General features: G+C 46.5%; 3 protein-coding genes across 4 annotated transcripts in view; all 3 read left to right on the top strand.

Moving 5' to 3' along the window:
- The window catches only part of CRACR2B (calcium release activated channel regulator 2B), a 38,661-nt gene extending 35,172 nt beyond the window's left edge, over positions 1–3,489 (top strand). Inside the window, exons 17-18 of the mRNA XM_057371442.1 lie at positions 547–623; positions 1,641–3,489. Of these exons, the coding sequence (XP_057227425.1) occupies positions 547–623; positions 1,641–1,725 (162 nt within the window). The 3' untranslated portion in view covers positions 1,726–3,489. The remainder of the gene's footprint in view (positions 1–546; positions 624–1,640) is intronic.
- The window catches only part of RPLP2 (ribosomal protein lateral stalk subunit P2), a 118,004-nt gene that overhangs the window by 79,459 nt on the left and 16,457 nt on the right, over positions 1–22,088 (top strand). The gene's annotated exons all lie outside the window — the stretch shown is intronic.
- The window catches only part of CD151 (CD151 molecule (Raph blood group)), a 31,846-nt gene continuing 16,353 nt past the window's right edge, over positions 6,596–22,088 (top strand). Inside the window, exons 1-3 of one of the 2 annotated variants that reach the window (XM_057371439.1) lie at positions 6,596–6,694; positions 18,609–18,874; positions 19,785–19,905. The gene's annotated coding sequence lies outside the window, so the exon portion shown is untranslated. The remainder of the gene's footprint in view (positions 6,695–18,608; positions 18,875–19,784; positions 19,906–22,088) is intronic. The other variant, XM_057371438.1, reaches the window with a different exon arrangement.

Below are 22,088 nucleotides of genomic sequence, written 5' to 3'. Positions count from 1 at the left end.
CCAGTGAGGATGAGGTGGTGACCCATATGTGGCACACAATGGTCCTTGAGGCAGACTCATATATTTCTCTTGAGTCTTGATGCCTTCTTACAGTCTGTCTGAGGGGAGCATGCATGGCTGATTTTCCATTTGAGGGCCCCCTAATCCAACAGCATCCTGCCTCTTTCCTCACTCCCTGGTCTGTATTCCTGCTGGCACCCTGGTCCCTGGGTGGGGGAGACAGGGTTTCAAACCCTTCTGGACTCGAAATAAAAAGGTAAGGGAATCAAAGTACCCTGAACAGATGTTTTCTCCTCCCAAACAATGCCCCCAGTGCTTCCTTTTGGACACTGTTGCTTGGCCCTCAATGCTGAAAAAGCATCTCCTTTTCCTGGGTAGGTGAGCAGGGTGTGCACCCCAGCAGGGTGGTAGCAGCCACTCTCGTGGTTCCAATGGCTCTTGGCAGGGTTCCTGGGGATGAGGATGGGCCCAGCTCCCAAGGCTGTGGGTGAATGGTGATGGTGGAGAGCTGGCAGTCACCATGGGTGCTTGCTTGTTCTCTGGCAGGAATACAAAGCTGTGTTCTACGAGTGCAGCGCGATGACTGGCTACAACATCATGGAGCCCATGCTGCACATGGCCAGGTCAGTAATCAGGAGCAATCACCCTGGGATATTTCCCCAGCTGGAGGTGACTGGTGTGGGATCTCCTGGAGAATGGGCAAGAAGAGGGTGGGTGTCAGATTGACTTCCTGTCATGTCCCAAWAAAGACCTGACTCCTCTGAAGAAGGGTCCTTGTCTTTTGTGCCTGGAGAGCACCAAGAATAGACTGGACATTTTTGCACACAGAGCTTCATCTGGCAGAGCTGGCTGTTGCAAGATCAGGAATTTAATTTGAATATTTCATCACCAAAACCTTGTWTACTCTCCCAGATTTTAAATTGGTGTCTTCAGTTTGAAGTCTTCATGCAGCTCTAAGGTTTTTTCCTCCCTATCTTAATAACCATTGTACAGACTGAGCTATTTTAGTGGCAATAGTTTTAAAGGGAGATAAGATACTGTTCAGCTGGAAGATGCTTGCTCTAAGATTTTTAGTTTTTAAAAAAACAGGTAGTTTGGAAAAAAAATATTTTCAATCTTGCATGAAARCCACCCTTTTGTTTTCTTTTATCCYTCCCCTCCTYCTGCACCATCTCTGTTAAATCCACAGCAGGACTTAGCTGCTTATTAACAGGGGGATTTACTTATCACCTAGGTGAATCATATCACCCATAGCACATGTCTTCAGCATGCTTTATTACCATGCTGCTGCCCAAGATGGCCCAGACAGGTGGAGCAAACAGCCTGGGATTCTGACATCAGTGGGAGAGCTTGGGAATAAAGCACAGGCCACTCACGCTGGTGCTCTGATCACAAACACAAGGTGCCTCCTCTTGTACGTGTCCAGTTTCTTTCCCTGTTCTCTGGGAATTCATGCTCAGTCTTTGTGTGTGGTTTATCTAGCCCAGCTTCGAGAGAGTCCAGTCTTTGGGCCTGTCACTTCTTGCAATTAAAAATGTAAATCCTAACTGGCTGGTGGAGAGCAAGGGGYAGAGGCAAATGCCTTGGCAGGAAGATCTCAGTAACCAGATTGTGTTTTTGATCTGTGTGGCCCTTTCTAGGTTGCTGACAGCACAAGAAGACAGGCAGAAGGAGAATGCCCTGCAGCTGGAAGAGATCAGCAGGAGGAAAGGGTGCTGCACATAAAGCATGGCAATGTGTCAGCAAGAGACGTGCCAATGCTGTATCATGAAGCTGCTGTATCATGAAGTGCCAGTGCTGTATCATGAAGCTGCAGGTTCCTTTCAAGCAAGCTGAATTTGATGGTATCAGCTCTCTAGAGATTTGGGGGAGGTGCAGCTTTTCCCAGTCTGTGAATTTTGAGGAATAAATCAGGCCAAAATGTGCACATTATCTGCACTGTTCCATTTCCCAGCTCTGCATGCAGCCCTGGTCTCTGGAGGCCTCTGCTTCTTTGGGGGAATTTGGATGGTCTTAGCTAATTGCACAAACTGATCCTTCTGTCTGGAGAGGTCTGTTCCCTGTAAAGGGATGAAGTCTTGTTCCTGTTCTTTCTGGCAAAGAAGTGGCCTAGCAGCAGAGAGCAGAAGACATGGTGGGTCTGTATTAAATACAATTTCAATGTAAGAGATAAAGAAATCATTTTAAACTTGGCCTACCTCTAAGTAGTGATCCATTTGTGTCTGAGAACAGCATCTCYTCTTGGTTCTGCAACAGCAGTGCTCAGCTGAGACCCTGCTGTGGTGAGCAAGAACACTTCCACCACTTCCTGTAAGATCTGGATCAGGCCCTGTATTGATTGCAGGATTTGGTTGGACTTGTCGATATTGTATCTGTTAACAGATTCCACGTGTGATTATAGTATGAATTGATAGGACRAATCATTCCAATGGCTTTCATCGCTTTGTCACCCTAATGGACCTTGTCACTGTCCTATCGTGTGTTTACAGAACACAGAGCAGTTGCCCTGGGACCCGCGGCTGCTGGTGTGTGCTGCTGACTCACAGCCCACTGCCAGAGCTGTGCTATACAAACCAGGGGAGCCATATATAGCCTGTTTCAAGGCTTAGTGCTGCCTGTTTCCTCCCATTGTCTCATCCTTTCCTGAAGAATCTCCAGTAACTCAGAACTGCAGTCCTGAAGGATCCCAACTTCCAGCTTACCGGAGTGCTTTCAAATGCACATGGGCTGGAAACACACGGCAGCTGCCTGTCTGAAATGTACCTTTTAGTGACACAGCCTCAGTTTACTGGTGAAAGAGCCAGACTGAACCTGTCCCCATTGGGAAGGGGTCTTCTTGTCACTAAGGGGCGGGGCAAAGCACCCCTGGGGTGCAATGCTTCCTGGTTTGCTGCTCAGTGGCTCTCAAAGCCTTGTGTGACTGAGTGAGATTTTTGGTATTGCCCTTTCACCTTCAATGCTGTTTTAGTATGTGGCTCTGACATTTTAAGCACAAGATGTGACACTGCAGATCTGAAGCAGTCCCTCAGCCTTTCAGAGAGAAGGCCAGTACTTKTCCGTGATCCTTCCTCTCTTGGGATGAGGCGGTTGCTCTGAATGACTGTTTAGTTCACAAATTTCCCTGGGAATATCCCATGCAGGAAAAGTGCTCTGAGTCATCTACAGCCCATCAGTATTACAAAGGATTTCCATGATTCCTTCTGGTGCCCTTTAATCCTGATAGGAAAGAGGAAATATTTCTCTGGAAGAGTAGGATTTCTGAGTAAAAGGAAGAGCTAAAAGTAGTAAGATCCTGCTCACTCCTTACTGTTGGCTGGCTTTGGCTCACACGGTTTAACTGCACTAACGCCTTCCAGAGACTGGGAATCAGAAAGCTGCAAGAGGTCCTGAAGGACCAGGGTAGATGGTGGAGCCTGGAGTGAGACCAACAGTGCTGCCAGGGGAATGGCTAATGGCTTGTGTTTGCAAGGAGTGATATTTGGGAAGGGAAATCCAATCCAGAACACTAAGGTGTTCTGAACAAGCGCCTCCCATGCTCTGTACACAGCACATCAAAGACAAAGGTGTGAAATACAGCTGACACACAAATATGGGCTAGTCTCTGTATTACCTTTATCAGTGCTGTCATACTTCAATGGCAAGGTTTTTTTAATGTACAACCTTATGTTTTCTTAGTGTGCAAACAGTACAGGCAATAAAAAAATGCCGTCTTACAAAGGGTTGTCTTGAGATTTTTTTCAGGCGCTATAGGAGATTGAGTCTCCCATCTTCAATCACTGATTGTAGTGTGACCTTCCCTTCTCAGTGCTCGGGAAGTGGCCTGTCCCCCATGGTGGTGCACAGGGGATCTTGTAAGTAGGGGGAGAGTTGACCAGGAACCCATGTCTTGGAGGCAGCTTTAATTAAGGGATAAATTAATCTCCAATCTTTTTTTTTTTTTCCCCCTCTTTCAGCAGCCAGAGTCCAGCTGATCACAGAGGAGAAAAAGGGAACATTTCTTCCCTAATGTCTGGGGGTGTAATGCTTTCAGAGAGGTTCTCACCTTGTTACCTATATTCATAGAACTAAACCTAAATTTTATTAATGTCCCATCCACCSTTTTCACTAGAGTTAGGAATTTCATTGCTTTTAATCCTTGTGCCCTGGCATGGCTCCAGCTTGCTATTCACTCATTACAGAACTAAACCCTCTCCAGTTTTGACCAAATAAATTATTACTGATTTCCGCTGCTATAAACTGATAGCACAAGGGGKTTTTTTGGGGTTTTTTTAAGAAGGAAAGGGTGGATTTTTGTTTCAAGGATGACAAATTGGCACAGAGTTTGAGCCGGCTGAGCTTGGACAGCGGTAAGCAGCAGGGTGGGGTTTGTAACTGGAAGGTCTTTTGTTGTCTCTCAGCACAATAATTAAGTGTCCTGTTGGAAGACCCAGGAACTTTCACTCTAAAGGGGCATTTTGTTAGTTTTTAAATTTACTAATATCACACCCAAACTTAACCAGAGTTTCCACAAAATTCTTCATTTTATTACACACCCTGTTTTGTCAGAATCTCTCCTGCCTCTAAATGGAAGCTCTGGGAGCAGCCACCCTTTGTAAGTGACTGCTGGAAACTGTAGTATAAATGCAAATAATGGGGATATCCTGAGCTAGTGTGAGATGAGGGAGGATGGAAAATAAGACTGCCTGGGGGCTTATTCGTTCACCATTTTGGCTGCCGCCTCTTAGTGGACAATTGACTTTTTGCACATAATCTGTAAAATATTTTGGAATCATATCACAAGAAAGTACTCTTCTCACAGCCTGGAAAGCATTATCCTGGCACATGCAGCAGTGCAGCTGTGTACACAATCAGATTTAGGGGCAAAAGCAAAAAAAACCCAGCTGCTCTGATAAGCAACCATGGTCCCATAAATCTCTGCTAGCCGGCAAAGGGACCTCACTGCTTTGCTTTCACTTGTCTCTTTCATGTTCGTATGCTAAGGGTAAGCATAAGAGGATTAGGCTGACAGCATCTCTTTGAAAAGSCAAAACAAGGCTGAAAAGAGAGCATTAGGCCACAGTGTTAAGTTTAAAGCTTTTCCACAGGACAAATGCAGGAATTGCAAAGGTTTGAGATGTTGTTTTCTACTACCTTCTTTATTCCAGCAGTTTGAACTCCAAGGACAGTTTCCATTTATACACAGTGAGTTCCTGCTAAAGGGATCTTGCAGTCACTCACACGTTATTTTCTGCCCTGTCACCTTCTTCCATTTGTCTCTTTTCATCTTTTCACTTGTTGATTGCTTAGGGTATAAAGATATATATTGACCAAGTGCTTAATCTCCAATTATAACTTATCTCACAGCCCATACTATATATCTTTAAATGCTCTGTTGGGCAATATCCAGCTCCGTGCCAATAACCCCACGGCTCTGCAGTTCAGAGCTTTGTTTAGCAGGCCTTGATTACTTATCTGGCTGTTGATGAGTCACACGGAAATTTCKGCTGCCGTGGCCACAATAACCCAGCTCCAGCCTCTCCAGCCCGCGGGGCATGCTTTATATACCTATATATGATGCTGCAAASCAAGTGTAGCTGTGTGCTACTTCTGAAAATACTAATCCACTGGAGACCTGACCAGCAATAAGCTGAGTGTGGGAAGATGGGGGATTCTATGTGTACCTCACTTTTACCTGCAGGCTGTCCCAAGCATAGGAAGCACCTGTGCCCATTCATGCCCATTTGCTGACCCAAACCTGCCAGGCTGGTGGTGGGGTTCCGTGCTTTGCTGTTTGTGTGTGAACTCCCTGAACATGGCAAGAAGGCAGCGGCCCAATGTGCTGGCTACCCAGGGCTCCACCAAGGATAGCCAGGACCTGGGGAGGRGGCAGCGGGTCTTGTGGCTCCCAGATTCTGCCACATATTCCCTGCAACAAATCCGTCAGTGTGTAAGCGAGCTGCTCCCCCAAGACTCTGATCACTTGCCGGTTCTCCAGCAGCTCCGTGCTAAAGCTTAGGCAGGATTCTCGTGGGCTGAGGAAGAACGGAGTGAGGTCACTCCTTGGGCAGGATGAAGTGATTTTGGAGTTGGGCACATGGATAGGTTAAAGCAAGCACCCAGGACATTCTGAACTGGCCTTTTCCTTCCCTGCCCACATCTCCTCTCTTCATCCTCCCCTGAAAAACCCTGTGAGCCCACGCAGCTGTGGAATGGAGAAGGCGCGGATCTTTTTCTCAGGAGGATCCCCCGCACAGAGCTGCTGCTTAGCACAGAAGTTATGTGGGCTGCGGCTCAAGTGAGGTAATGGGAGGATGAGGCAATGTGTCAGTCAGGGCTTGATCTTGCTTTACAGGCTGTTTCACGGAGAACTCTTTTAACAAGCAGGTCTGACGCCTAAAAAAAAAAAAAACTGCTCCAGCTGTAGTTCGCAGTAAGGTGTTGCCTGCGGCAATGGAAATGGCAGGGCAGGCGGCCCGGGGGCACGGGCAGCCCCAGCCGGAGGGCCGGGCTCCAGCCGGGCCGTGAGGGAGCCCCCGGGTGTCGGAGCGGGTGGCCCGGGCTGGGCTGGGCTGGGCAGGGCCGGGCTGGGCCGGCCGCGCCTCCCTCCCGCCCTCCTGAGGGTGCTTCCCCTCCCTCCCTCCCTCTCTCCCTGGCTGCTCCCTCCCGCGCAGCGCGGCAGGTCGGGGCGTGCGGCGGCGCGGAGCGGCGGCCGAGGGTGAGGCGGGGCGCCCGAAATGGCGGCGGCGGCGGGCCGGGGGGAGGCGGGGGGTGCGGCGACCCCGGGGAGCGGTGCTGGGGAAGGGGCCGGGGCGGCAGCCCGGGAGAGCGGGGCAGAGCGCGGCCCCTGGGCCCCGTGTGCGGTAGCGGGGCCCGGCGCTCCCTCCCACCCGCGTCCATGGGGACCTGGCCCGGCCCCCCGACCCCGGCTCTGCCGCAGCGCTGCYTTGCTTCCCCTCCAGCGCCCTGTGGCATTGCACAGCTTTGCAGGGGCTTGGTCCTCGTGTGCTTTGATTTTTTTTTTTCTTAGGAAAGTGTTTTAACCTGTTGCGGTTGGTGTCATAAGCTTTAYACAGCCTGTGGGTTAGTAAAGGTGTTCTGAATGTTGCCATAAATCTTGTGAAACGATTATTTTTCTGCCTTTTGTTCAGTAAAATCTCCCTGTTGTACAAATAAAGAGTTGGCCTTTATGCTGGGCTTGTAGGACCATTGGAGGCGGAGGAGGGAGAGAGCGAGCCCTTGTTTACCWCACAGTCCAGGCGATATTCTATTCCCTTCATTTTCTGGAGTCTGGGTCAAATGTGGGGCTGATGGCAATGGGTTATTGCTGCACCGTGGTGTTGCTTGCTATGAGGAATCTTTCCAAGTAGCTTCTTCTTGTCCCTTTGTAAGAGCATAAACTGCTGTAAATTTTTTTTGAAGTCTGACTTTTCCTGAGGGCTTTTGTAATCAACCTGTTGCAGAATCCTGTTGAATTTTAGCAATGACATGCCTTTATTTCAGGCTGCTCTGTAGCATCCCTTAAATTACACTGCTTCACTTCTTTTGTCTTCCTACAGTGCTTCCTGCCTTTCTCTGAGGGTTCCTGTGGTGCYTCCTAGAACAAGGGTTGATTGAAACAGCATCACCTGTCAGAGGCCRTTTTGTTCAAAGGGTTTTGAAAGAAGTCCCTTTTGCAAAAATGCATTTCCTTTGCCACCTTCATGGCCATTGCCAAGGTTCTTAGGGAAGCTTTTGGTGTGATGGATGGCCTTACCGTCTGGTGTTGTGGAGGCTGAAGAGCCTCTTAGCGGTGCCCCTGGTCATCCTAAGGTCCATCCCAGTCCTCCTGCGTGACTGTCATTGCTGCCCAAGGACTGCCTGTGGTGGAGGGAGCAGAGCGCCTGACTCAGTTGAGCTATTGCTGAGCTCGTGGTAACTAGAAAAGTCAGTGCAAAAGTTTCACTGCATTTATAGTCTCTGAAGCATTTTGTGTGCCTGGGACAGGCAGTTTCCAGTCTGTGGATTGTTGGAAGCTGGCCAGCGGAGAATTGCATGGTTGGAAGCTGGGGCAGCATCACTTATGCTTTATGTGAAACATCTGGTGACAGATCCCTGTGAAAGGCATAACGCTGCCTTATTTGCACAGGTGGGCTCTATTTTGCTACAGCTGCTCTGAGGTGCCACCACTTGAGTCAGATATTCTTGCTGGAAGCTTGAGCTGTGAGTTGGAGGAGGTGGCAGCTTTGGAGCTTCTCCATGTAATTTTCCTCAGATCCCATCCTTGGTCTGTAGTTTGCTGATGATGTCTTTGAGTCCCTGGTCTGTATTTCCTTCTGGCCATATGCTGTATTTCTGCAAAAAGCATGTTTTATTCCTAACTGTYGCTTGTGCTCATTGGCCTGTGACTTCTGCAGTGGAGGAGAATGACTCTTCCAGTTGCTTGATAAAAGTCCTGGTGCTTCCTGCTGTACAGTGGTTTCAGGAATCAATAAGAAAACATCTTTTCTGAGTGCTGCTAATAATGTCCCATGTGTTACACTTCATTTTACTCTAGAATCTGAGGTGGTTAGTCCATCCTGTGGTACATTTTGGGAGAGTTTTAACAAGTTTTCTTTCTCCTAACTCAAGGCAAATGCGTTAAATGGGTTTTATTTGYTACATTCACTGCAGCCTCTGAAAGTTTGTGTCTTTGGGTATGAGAGATTCTGCAATAAGGGAGTGGAAGAAAGCTGCTTGTATTCYCTTGTCAAGCAAAAATGCTAGGTGGGAGTGGCTAATGAAGTGCTTTCTTTCCCCTTAAGTTTCCAACATCCCTGTCATTCCCAACGAATAAAAGTTGTATCACGACTCCAGCGACTCCAGCGTACTCAGAAGGCAACAACTCCCTTGCTCTTGAGACAGCCCTGAGGGGGGTGATTACTGAGCTGTGTCTCTTCTAGCCAGGTCATCACACTGGCAAATTCACTTGTTGCTTCTGCATAGTTGGGCTTCTGCTCTCAGGAGTATATTGGCCTATTGGTAATGCATGGAAGGAAAACACGTATTTACACATATTTGTTCATATAACATTTCTTATCACCATGTGTACCTATTTGTGGCAGATTGTTCTGTCTGGCATTTCCAGGTAATTTGGTCATTTATAAGGCAATCATACTGCAAGCTCATTTCAGTTTTCCTGGCTCTGAGGAACAGAAGCCTAAGTCTTCTTGGGTGTTTAAAAACCTTCAAGATCCTAAAGGGGCAGACCAGGTTTCCTCTGTCTCCCTTACTCATCCTGCCTTTCAGACCCTGGGTGTGATTTGTCTTTTGCCACAGCAAAGCCRAAATGAAATTAACAATGTCCCTGTAAAATCATCCAGTTTTCCCATCCTTTTTTAATTTGTGCATTTTGACAGAGCTTTCCCCCAAGATGGTGACCATCTTCCCACTAGGAGAAATATGCTTTTTCCTGCTACTCTGTGTCTGAAGCCAGGGTGTGGAGGGAGAAATGAGGAATGACAGGTGTGTGGAATGGAGATGAGATGTTCCATCAGCTCTGCAGAGAGTGTCCCATTGCATCCCTCCCCRCAGCACAGAAATTGCAGGCTGCCAGGCCCTCTTGGCAAGCATCTGCCCTGTAATAGCAGCACTGCTGATGGGCATCTGTCTTCAGTGCTCCTTTSTGTCCTGCCTGCCAGACTGCTCTGCTTGTGATCTCAACAGCCTGGGATCCTGGGGAATGGATTCAGGGAGTCCCTATTAAGTTCTGGCTGCTGGTGGTAATAAAACTCTGAGCAAAATGAGCAAGAGGTTGATGACTATTTTGCACTCCTGGAATTGCACGGCCGAGTAAGAGGTATGTTTTGGGATCTGGGCATTTGGGCATGATCAGTTTGGTCTATGCTTCTAGTCTAAGTTTCTTGTGCTGGTCCGGTGGTTATGACTGTCCAGTCTGAGCTAGAAAACTGCTGTACAGCTTTATAGGGCAGGGGTGCAATAAGCTCAACATGGGACTGAAAGTGTGTCCAGCTGCTTGGAAGGATTCAAGCATGACTTGATGGCATGATAAGTCAGTTGGGCTTTTAATTGAGTTATGTTTATATATATATATATATGTATGTGTGTGTGTATTTCATGCACAGTTTTGGTGCTGGTAGTGGTGGGCATTATTGGAAGCAGGATACTGGTTTAGTGGGATAAGGAAGGACATCAGGAATTATGTTCTGTAGCTGTTTAGGGAGCATCCTTGGCAGCTGTTTAAATTCATTTGGGTGCTGACCCACAGGCGCTGGCTGCTGTGTGCAGCCAAGCAAATACACACTGTGCAACTCTTGATAAACGTTGCACTGGCTGCATCCCTCTAGGCTGCTGTGGAGCCACGTCTCCTACCTGCTGAGGTGAGTGCACCCAAGAGAGGAAGCAGGGAGGATGTGGGATGTGTCACCACCTCTTAAGAGAGGTGGAAATTAGACATATGGGAGGGGTGAGAGAGGATGTTGCTCAGACCCACAGGTTATTCCTGGTAGTGGTAATGAGGCTTCATAAAGAAAAGCCAAAGCAGAAGTCGGCRACATTAMATGGTTGGCATTGACCATTGTTTCYTATCTGTGGCTGATGCCAGATCTGAATGCAAAAGGAGCAAAGTTCGCTTGTTGAACCCAGGTTCCCTTTATTTTTATAAGAAAGAAAGCAGCAATGGGGAGCTGGGGCAGTGGGATGGGTTGTAAGGCTAAGTGTCTGTACTTTGGTGAAATTTGTCCCTGTAGCTATGATGTAGAAGATGGATGCCCCTAAGAAGCTGTGGAGTTGGGCTGGAATTTGCAGTGTTTCCCAGATGTCTTTGACATTGTAGGAGCGGGACAGATTTAGAGGAAGAAACACCTTTTGGAGATGCTGAGGGGGAAAGATCTGCTGTGTTGTACAGATGGACAAGGTGAAAATGTATCTGATACCTCACCATGGAACACTTGTGTTTCTATGGGGAAGAAGTAGACAGGAGAAGGATCAAGCAGATGATTGCTATTTTGCACTATTGGCATTGCATGGTGGAATAAGAGGTGTATTTTGTAGTCTGGGCTGCATTTGGGTCTTGCTGGTTGGGAGGTTWTGACTGTCCAAGYGCTGTACAGCTCAGTTGGYGCATCTGGGGCRGGAGTGCAATCAGCTCCACGCAGAATGAAAGTAGTCATTGGCAGCTTTTTCAGTACAAATGTAGACCTTRCCAGCATAGCTGGAGGAGGAACAATGGATTCATTGGCTCCTTCACTAATGGATTCAGTTGAAAGTGGGAMCAAGAGTTATTTGAGGTAGGAATTACCGTGGGAGAGGTTTCTGTTTTGTCTGAAGTGCATTGCTGACCTGTTATCTGCCAGAGTAGCAGCCACAATGCCTGTGTGGTTTTTAGGAAGGTGTGCTGATCCTCAGTGTCCATCACGCTGCAACAATAAAGAAAATAAGGGGCAAGGATGGTTTTGTTCAAATTTATCTGCTGTCATAGCCAACTGGCTGATACCAGCCATGCTGACATTTCTGGCATGCCAGCCAGTGAGTGGAACTTCTGTAGTGCCTGAGGAGGCAGGCGTGAGTCAGGGCTTGTGAATGTCAGTATTTCTTCTTAGCTTTGGTGGAATCCAGAGGGAGGAATCCATATCCCACAYCTCACCCCCACATTGCCCTAGGAGCAGAGATGGTTGGCTCTTTTTTTCCATGGTCACTTAAGCTCACGCAGAGCTCCCAGGGTGGTGGTGGGGAGCTGTGTGTGCCTTCACAGGGGTGTATGGTGMAGCTGGGCACATGGACACATGGAAGCAGGAAAGAGTCTCGGGAGTGTGTGTCAAGTGCTGTGTGCAAGGAATGTGCACATGAGAAAGTGTTGGGCTTTGTGCATGTGGATTTGGCYGTTGAAGCATAGACAGGGTGAGTCCAGTCCTGCGTGGAAGTACCACTTGCTGAAGAATTGACCTGTCATTAGTTGTTGGTCTTCCCTTGCTTTATGAAATAGCCCTCGTCCATCTTTGCTTAGAGACTTAGGTGAGAGATCTGTGAGAGGCAAGGAGAGCTTTGGTGTGATCTTCAATATACCTTGTCCATTTGGATGGTTTTTTTAAGCACTAATTTCCTGTTGTTGGGAGGACCTCTTTCTGGATTTGGGGAGGAAGAATTGTCAGGCTGGCTTCTGCCCCTTGAAGTCCTAGTTGTCTGAGTTTTTTCCTCCTCCTGAGCAGGGAAAGAGTGTCAGGCTGAGCTCATGTGTAGGGAATGAGGCTGCGAGATGGGCTCTAGAGAGCTTAACAAAAGCCTGCTCTGTCCATTGTACGCTGTCCAGGACTTACCTCTGGTGTGTGCAGCACGTCTTAGACAGGAAAAAAGAAAGGGAATTTAAACCACTATTCTTACACCAGGACAAAATCGTGGTTGCTGACTTCACTGGGCTGTTTGCCCTCAGGCACTGTGGAAGTGTGGATCCTGACTCACAGGTGTGCTGCAAGAAGCCTGGGAGGAGGGAAAAGCACACAGTTACAGAGGGAAACCTCTGCTTTCATGGTGTAATGAGCTTTACTTYGGCTGCAGTTGAACCCCCATGTAGAAAAAAGAGTATTATTATTTGCTACTTTTAACAAGGAATTTTAACATGCTTTTACAAAAAAAAAGAAGGGAGGGGGAAGCCAACTTAGATGAGACCAGTGAGAGTATTCAAAATCAATTATTGTAGTTATATCATTTAATTCTTATCAACATTGCATTTACAAGTGTGTAAGTGGGAAAATGGTTTCCCTGTGTATGAGGGCACAACTGCTGAGGATCAGTATCCTCACAATTTTTGACACTGATAACCATGTGTGTGTGGCTAGCTGTGCTTCCCTCTCCCTGCATTATCCTGCCCTGGGCAGTCAGAGCTAGAACATTGTTTTGGCTGAGGTAATAGAGGAATATTTGCTGTGCCAGAATAGACCTGGTTATTTCCATTATGAGTTTTAGAGTTTTTTAAAAACTTTACAAAAAGCAAGAGATAAATTTTGTTTTCTGGGTTTCTCCATCCTTTTCTATCCTAGAGGGACCTCATTTTCACAGTGGGCGTTTAGTTACTTGGTTTCTTCAGAAACTTTTGACCRTGTTGTTCCTGGATTTTCTCTTGGGTACATTTTGTGTTTAATATTTAAGGACTTACTGAGAGTCTTAACCTATACGTAAGCCTTGCTGTGGACTGCTTTTCTCCTCCTGCTTACTAATGGCATTGGATRAATTGAAAGATAGATAATGAGTCTGCCCAGTGTTGGAGAGCAAAGTGCTCTGCTGCTTTCTGCTGAGCTCAAAGAAGTCTGAATGCTGGGGATGTGCCAGTTGCATTTTTAGAGGCTCTTGAGAGACCAGTTTGTGGTTTTTCCCATCTTCTGAAGTGTTCTTGAGYCTTCCTGGTATTTGAGGGTGAATCCAGGGTAGGATGTGCTGCTGTAGAATGTAGAGTGGACATTTTAGCCTTTTAAGTTTTAACCTTCAAAATAATAGGAGATCAGATGAGATGATAATCGTTCCTCTTGACTTGAAAATTGACCTCCAAGGTGGAGGGGGTGGTTGCAAGGAGGATTAAGTTTCAAAGTAATTTTAGGCTTTCCTTTATTGAAGCGTCTTCATAGAGTGCTAAGGTATCAGGAGGGTGGGTTGGTAGAGAAATCCCACTGCAGGATTTTCCTGCTTCRTTTTAAGTCCAGCTATTTTGTGCTGGCATCTGTTAAAAGAGCTCTTTCCCAGTTTCTTTTCCTTGCTGGCTCTAAATGCAGTGGGTGATAAACTGTCATGGTTTAACCCCAGCCAGCAATTAATGTATCATGCTGCCACCCCTCCCTCATCCCCATGCCCAGGTGGGATTGGGAGGACAATCAGTAAAATAATATAATTGAAACTTACTGGTTGAGATAAGAGCAGTTTATCAACTGAAACAATGTAWAACATAATAATAGTAATAATAATTTTAACAATAATGATATTAGTATTGAAAAGGAGAGTGAGATAGGAATAAACCCCAAGAAACACAAGTGATGCACAGCCCAGCACAGCAGTGATCGATGACTCCAGGCCAACTTCCCCAGTTTACATCCTGAGCCTGACATCCTATGGTATGGAACATCCCTTTGGCCAGTTTGGATSAGCTGTCCTGGCCACACTCCTTCCCTTCTTGTGCACCTCCTTGCTGGCAGAGCATGGGAARCCAACAAGTCCTTGAGCTAGAGTAAGCACTACTTAGCAACAACCAAAACATGTTTGTTATCAACATCGTTCCTATACTAAATCCAAACCACAACACTCTACTGGCTACTAAGAATACCAACTATATCCCAGCCCAAGCCAGGGCATACACTGAGACAGACTTGCTGAAGTTGCTATACACTGAGACAGACTTGCTGAAGTTGCTATTACTGATTGTGGCTTTGTACCCTTGATGGGGAGTTGCCCTTTGCCTGTGCCTTTGTTTGAAGCTGTGGAGAGGACCAGAGCAAGCCCAGCTCCCTGTGCAACTGGTGGAGCAAGGTGTTTCAGGGAAATGGTTGTTGGCATAGGTCTGGGGTTTTCTTTCGAGCCTATTGAKTTGTCCTCTGAGGCCAGGAACTTCTTTGTTTCTTGTCTCCTGCTGCRAGCCTTGGTGAAGGGCCAGCACATAACTGCCTGGGGCAGGCCTTGCCTCCCAGTTGTTTATTCACATGCTGGTGCCTCCCTGTCAAGTGTGCAGGCTTTGTAAATTGTTTTGGTGCAGTCATTAAAACGTGCTACACGAGGGCAAGGCAGAATGGAGGGGAATGTTTTATATTTGGCTGGGAGTTGTTGAATTTTACTGGAGGAATGATCCTTTTCAAGGCAGCCTTATGCAGCATGGATTGAACATTGTTTCCAGCGCTGCTCCTATAGCAACAGGAGAGAGGCAGCTCCTATGAACTTCGACTGCTCTGGGAAATGAAATGTCATTTAATTGCCCTTGACTGTACTTGATATTTGATCTGACTCTAGTAAAGTGATTTTAGCTGTGGAGAGGAATATAACTCCTCAAAGTGTTCAGCGATTGCTTCAAAATACATCCGGARACAAGGATACTGGGGATGTATAAAGACTGATGGTCAGTAGAGATTTCTTGGCCATTCCTGCCACTGCTGTTAGCCAAGTGGGTATTTTCAAGTGTGGGAGGATCCCCTGGTAAGAAAGGAGGCTCCTGAAGTTGTCAYTGGTATCTCTGGCTGCCATGATGAGGTGAGAGCTGCTGTTGCCCTGTTCTGTGTCTGCATTATGTTCCCTTTCCTGTCAGTGTGCCAAGGCACTGCAAGTGCATCACCCCATTCCTGAGACTGCAGGTACCTGCTCTACTGCTGACATGCTCGGAGTTTTTCTCTGACATGGCTGGCACTGGTCCTGAGCTAATCAGCAGCAGGTCTGAAGCAGTAAGAACGTTAACCTTGGTTTCCACTGCCAAATCCCAAATCAGCTGCTTTTAAAATATGATCTTGGTGGAGTTCAAATTGAGGCAGGCTGCCTGGGAAGGATGTGTGGGATGACTCCAGAGACTTTTGCTTTGCTTGTTTGCACCACAGGAAGTGATAACAGGAACAACCCACTCAAAACAAAACAAGTTTTGTACAAAAGCTGAAACTGGTGTGTGTTTTTCTGTACCCCTTGCTTTGTGCTATTTGCAGTCAGGTGTCTTGGGCACAGCAAGGCAGTGCTAACAAGTAACTTGAAAACTTTGTGGTTTATATCTCTGTGTTCCACRTTGGTCTTCCAGAAGACAGGCCAGCTTAGTGGCTGGAGGATGGATGTTGGAGAGAGCAAATTCACCTCTTCTCTCTGCTGGAAGCRGCACTTAATCTCTCTGTGCTCTTATTATAACCTGTTCCCTTTTCTTCTTTATTGGGGTGCTTTGAGGAGGCAGAGGATCTTTCAGGCAGTGAGGTTAGAACACTGTGATTGAGAGGCTGGAAATGTACCTTGTCTGCCCAACTGCCACACCAACTGCCTTGCCCTCTTCCAAAAACAGCTGCATGTGTTTTTGACAGTGGGATTTAAAGCCCCATGATTTGTTTGTGAGTTTGGTGCAGTGAAGATAATGGCCTGCCATGTGTTATGCACCTGATACTGTGGGGAGGTAGGAAATCTATGGGCTTTTAGCTGATCACCTTTTCACTGTAGGGATTTAAAGGGAACAAAGCTGCAATGAGACTGCAGCCAAATTTTGAGTGATTGTGTACTAACTACAGTGCAGCACGTGTTCTTTGGTTAGTCTTTGCCCTCAGCTCAAACCACTGTGTGAAAACCCAGCTCTTTGTAGAGAGTGAAAAAATGGTTATCACTGCTGCATTATTTGGAGAGTGCTTTGAATTCTTGTACAGAATTGCCTGAATAGGCTTTGTGGAGGCTGGGAGGATTTGTATCTTCSCAGGACTTTTAGTGCTTGTTGACTTGGTCCTAGTACTGGCATGGCTACAGGGCAGGGAGGTTTTGTGAGCACTCCCTGAAAACACTGAGAACCCAGYGGCTTAGCTTCTGAGAGCTGGGCTGAAAATGAATGTGATGAATAGGAAGATAATGAATAGGATGGGATCAGGCAGAAAGCTGATTCTGCACTAAATGTTTTATTTAGAATTGTGGTTTAATGCTACTGGTAAATTCTCCAGCACTGACAAAGCCCTGCTTAAAAAAAAAAAGGAACCAAACACAAAGAACCCAACAATGCCCATGAGCAGAGTTGGGAAAATAGAATGTAAAATATCACTRGTAGGCTGCAGTGTAGAGCTTGCCTTGTCTGTTGGCTGACCCTGACCTGTCTGAACTATTGCTCCTTGTTGTGTCAARCCCTCATTGCTATGAGCTCTCTGCAAACACAGCCAGGCACTGATTTCTGGTGCTTCGAGTGAGAGAAAAGAGAGGATTATTGTTCCCCTCCTCAGTTCAGTGACTGGTGAAGTGGTTCCTGTGTATAAACCTCATAAAGTGCTTTGAGATCCTTCAGGATAAAGGAGGCCTTATGGAATACAAGAGGATGTTGTTTGCCGCAGGAGTTTCCCTTGGTTGCACAGTGGGCGCCCGTCTCTGGCCCGCCTTCCAGCTCCCGAGGGGGGCTGGGTGCTTGGAGGGGCTGCTTGCTTCCCTGCTTATCCACTTCTGGGATCAGGAGAGAGATGGAGGCTTTCTGCTCTCAGGTTGTGGCTGACTGTGTATGTTTCATCAGGGCCGGAAAGACCTATGAAGGGYTTTTTGTTTGCTTTGTAGTGAAACAGTGCTAGAGTACAGACACACAGTCYAGGCACGCTCGATCACTCTTATCTTTCTCTCTTATGCTTTCTTTTCTTAATGGTTGTGAAATTGGTTTTATGCCAAGGTCCTTGTTATCCTCAAGGATCCCGCAGCCAGGCACTGCCTCACCCAGTTTTGATAACCACCTCATAAAACACTTAATTTCCAGGTATGTGGGTGGTGCTGAACAWGTAAATCCTTGCTGAGTTTGAAATTTATGCTTATTGTTATTTATGCTTCAGTAAGCCCCTTCCCTGGGGAGTAAACAGTCTTGAAAATACGAATAAAAGGGCTGAGTGCTCTTCTCTGGAGAGACAGCTCTTGTCTCAAAGAGCAGGCTACTCCTCAGGTGTGTTAGGCATGCAGTTCCTCTCTGGATACCTGCCTCATCAAAATTAGCAGGAGTTCAGGATCTGCATCTATCTTGAGGGTTCTATTCAAAACACAACAKCTTGAGCCAGGGCAGAAGAAAGGAGGGATATGGCAAATATCCTGAGGGGTAGGCAGCAGGGCTGTCATGTGCCACTGGAGATGTTGCCTAGACAGAGTGTTGATATGAGATCCTCCCAGACTCCCAGAATGGGAACTYACTAACAGTTTCTCAGCTCTTTGGAATGTGCTCCCCCAGTCAAGAGGTAGGGTCAAGCAGGGTCTGCCAAAGACATCAGAAAGGAGGGGTTTTGACCAACATTCATTCCGTGTGCCTGCCCCTGCCCCCCCCAGGTTTAAATGACAATTCCTTAGAAGGAGCTTTTCCTCCTCAGTATATGTCTGACTTGTGTTTTGCATTCTCCCCAGCCCTAGGCACAAGTACTTTGACTTTGCAGCATGTTCCAGCATGCAGGGATGGAAATCAAAGCACTGAGCTTTGCGTCCTGGGTCAGCTTTCCCTTCTGAAAAGCCAGGAGCGTGGGAGCTGCATGAARCAGATGAATAAAGGGCAGGGCATGAGGGCTGATCTTGGAGAGTTTGGGCCCAGCCTCAGTAGAATGCTTCAGACCTATTGCTTGCCTTATAGGTGACTTTGTCTTCCCTTCTCTCCTTAGTTCCTCAAAAAGTTCCTTTTTCTATCTTTAATTAATGAACCCAATAACTTTGTTTGGCCTGCTTCCCAGTGGGTTAAGTACTGGAATTTTCACTTGTTTCTCTGAAGAGATATTTTCGAGGTCTAGAGGCTATGTAGTAATGTGAATCTACAAGTGTTCTGTCTCTTATTTAATAATTTTTCATAGGGAATGGAAACGGRTAATCCAAGCTGGTTATAAATGAAGGTGTGTCACCCATACTGTGCTCGGTAAAGGCCTGCAGGAACCCCTACTTCAATATAATAGGAAGTTAAAATGGCTAGGAATTGTTAAATTTGATCTAATAAAAAGTACTTTTTTTTCTCTTCCCAGGTGGTTTTGAAATGCTCCATTATCCCACCCCAGCAAGCCAGGAAGTATTACTGCTTCCATATCTCTGTATGGGCAGTAGATAGGAGCTTAAGCCTTAGGCTGTGAAGTGAGTTAGTGTCATGGTGTAGATCAAAGGATCATTAATTCGGTATCCAAACAGGCTGGGGAGGAAGACTTGCTATTCTCTTCCCCTGCCATCCTGCTGCCTGCGGTGCCAGTGAAAACAGATTGCAGGGAGATTCAAACCTGCCTGCTGTAGGATGAAGGTGAGATGGATGAGGTATTGGCAGTACCAATGATTGCAAAAAGTCCAGAACCTTCTATCTTAGAAAAGGAGGGGAAAGAGGGGATGCTAGAGGCCATTTTCCAGTACTGCAGCCTCCTGCAGCCTCGCTGCCTCCAYAGAAATGACAAGCCATGGGATTATGTGCCAAGGTTTGAGGGMTGGAGTGCTAGCAGTGACCTTCAGCTTGTTGCTCTGCCATGTGCTGGGTACACTGGAGGATACCTCCCAAAAGGTGGCATGGCAGACGGCCCAGGTCAGGTGTCTCTGCACTTGTAAATTCAACATGGGCAACGAACAGGAGGAGTTGGGAGCCACTGTGCTGCTAGAAAGCCACGACTTACTTGCCATGACTGAAACTTGATGGGATGAATCCCCTGACTGGAGTGTGGCTATCAGTGGCTACAGGCTGTTCAGAAGGGAGAGCTGAGGAAGGASAAAGGGTGGGGTTGCCCATGACCAGGTTGAAAACTTGATCATTTCAGGGAATTAACACTAGCTATGGCTTCACAGTGTACGGAAGGATCTTCCTGAGCTTTCTCATGGAGTTGCTTTCAGGCCTTTTGCACCAGAATGAGCTGTCATTTTGTGTACACAGCCTTGACAGAAATGATAGCAGCATTTACAGGATGCAGCAGCAGTAAATACAAACCTGTTCTGACAGCTTTCTACCAGCAGAAGATATTCACACTCCCCACTGCTGCAGTTTGGCTCTTCCCTGTTATCCAGTGCAYGCTTCGCAGTTAAATCAAATGCATTCACAAGGTGTATTCTGAAATCATGTGCTCTCTATTTAAAGGGCTTGATGGCAAAGCATATAATCATATATTGTTTACAGAATAGTCTTTGACATAGTTCATGATTCTCTGCATTTCTCTTCTTTGTTTCTTCAGCTTTGTGCTTYCCTAAATCCAGCAGCAGACTAGAGCCAGCAAGAGGAGAAGGGGTGGAAAGAAGCCCTTGGAGAAGACTGAACATTTGCACTGGTGCTGTGAGCTGCTTTGGTGGTAAGAGGTCAGTGTCAAGACTGCTGGTCTCCATTGGCTATCAGTTTAGAGTGGATAAAGGCATACAGTGTGAATTTGAGCTCTTCACCTGGAACCTTTAGAATTTCCTCTCCTGGGAAGGCTTTGTTTAAATTACTTTTAGCTGCTTTCTGAGCTGGCAGGTGATAAGCAGCTGGAGGCCCTTTCTGAGGATGTTCAGTGGGGTAGGCAAAGTGTCAGTGGTAGTGTTTTAATCTTACAGGGGGATAACTTAAGAGAGGTCATGCTTTCAAAGGYTGGCGTTTAGCTTTGCTGGAGAATGTCGGTGAGTTTGCTGAAGATTAAAGTTATTGGCCCACACCTGCACTGCACATACCAAGAGGAGGACATGTGCTTTGTTTGCTAATGGCTGCCAGGGTTATCTGGCCCAGCTCAGATAGTCTTAACGTGGAACATTTTCCTCCAGGCCAGCAGTGCRGTCAATGGTTGCACTAGGGGCCTACTTTTGTTGCAGCATAGGTGCAGTGGGATTTCTGGCAACAAGTCTTTCTTGTGTGAGTTGGCAAAGATGTTACAAGTTATCTAAGTTCTGGTGTACGAGTTGTAAGTGAAATAGTTGTCACTGATGTGTTGGATACCAATTTGCTTGTTATCACTCAAAAATCAATACTTTTAAATTATGATGCTTTTAATGGCCTGGGAGCTATTTCATTTGCTTTGCATTGTTTCTTCCCTGTCAGATGCTGCTTTAGGACAGGTTGTGCAGAAAAAGCCTGCGGACCTGGCTTTCTTTGCTATTTAATTAAGTGCTGTTACTGTGCAAGTTGAGGCAAATTACCAAGCAGTGTCTGGGATGACTAAATGAATGTCTAGCCAGCAGGAGTGTGTGTGTACATGTCATATGCTTTCTGAGCTGGGCTGTGTGTGCATGCCTGTRTGTGTCTTCGGGCCTGCAAAGGAAAGTACAGTGATGTGCTGTGGAACACCCAGAGCAAGTCCTGCTATTGAAATTTTAGGTTTCACAGCTGTTTGTGCAGTGCTTATGTTGCCAGATGCTAAGCACCYAGAGCTGGAGCCATACTGTTCAACTTCTGGTGAGTTCTTGTGGTCCAGTTTATCCTAAGTTGCAGTACGATGAGAGTCCAAGAAAATCAGACCGTGGAATGGTTTCACTTTTGAAGTGATCCCAGCCTTGCCTGGCAGTCATGCASTGTATATTCTTATCCTCCTAGGAGGTTGTGGCTTGTAGTCACACAGGGCAAGATGAGCTCACTCTTTACCTTCTTTATCTTTTTGAGATGTTTGCATTCCTGCTTGCTTCACTGTTATTCCAATGTTACTCACTGTTGTTCTTGTACTTCTTTATTAGCATCCCTCAGTCTGTGGTGTATTTGAACCAGCAAGCCTCATAAATTATTGCTAAAACTGCTTTACCAGGCAGACCTCTCACTATAAGTATGTATTTTGCTAATCATAGAAGAGGTTGTTCCAGTTCACTGGCCGAAGTRGTCTTTGTTGGCAAAATCACTTTTGAGTCCATGAAATCATGTTGCTATTGGGCTTTTGCCAATTTATGGTCACCTGGAGCCTGTCATGCCTCTCAGCTGGCATTCCTCCATTAGCAGGGCTTCTCGRTGCAAATCCTCATAAAATCACTGGATTTAGAGAAGGATGAGGATCTTGCACTGGGAAGGAAGAGCAGAGGTAAGGGTCAGACTGAGGGGCTCGACCAAGTCCATGCACAAAGTCTCTATCAGAGTTGAAAGTTGGATTCAAGCTATTCAACTCCCAGTTTCTTGAATTACTCTTCAAACTGTTACCCCTCTCTTTCRTCAACAGATTCTGTCACTTGTTTTTTCCTCCCAGCTTTATGCATYTTGTTTTCCCTAGAGAATTATTTCTGTCACTTCTGTTGCAGTGTGTGGGCATATTAGTAACCTCTTCTTGATTCTTGTGAATTCCATAAAAATACTTTTTTTCCATTGTGTGACTAAATTTCACAGCATGTATTCCACAATTGCTTGCTTAAATTTAACATGCTGATGAAGCTACTGTCTGTTGGACTGGACCAAGTGAACTTCATCAGAGAAGTGCATTTAGTCTTCTAACCACTTTTTCAGTTAGCAAAGTGCTTCCCATTATGAATCTTATGTTTAATTAATGTGTTTTTATGTATTTGTAAATACACCCCTGTGGCAGAGCTTGCCATTC

Source organism: Malurus melanocephalus, unplaced genomic scaffold, assembly GCF_030028575.1.
Source record: "Malurus melanocephalus ecotype Western Australia unplaced genomic scaffold, MMel_1.1 scaffold_147, whole genome shotgun sequence".
In the NCBI taxonomy this organism is placed as follows: domain Eukaryota; kingdom Metazoa; phylum Chordata; class Aves; order Passeriformes; family Maluridae; genus Malurus; species Malurus melanocephalus.
The sequence above is the reverse complement of the archived record's forward strand: the minus strand, read 5'-3'. Positions and strand labels throughout refer to the sequence as shown.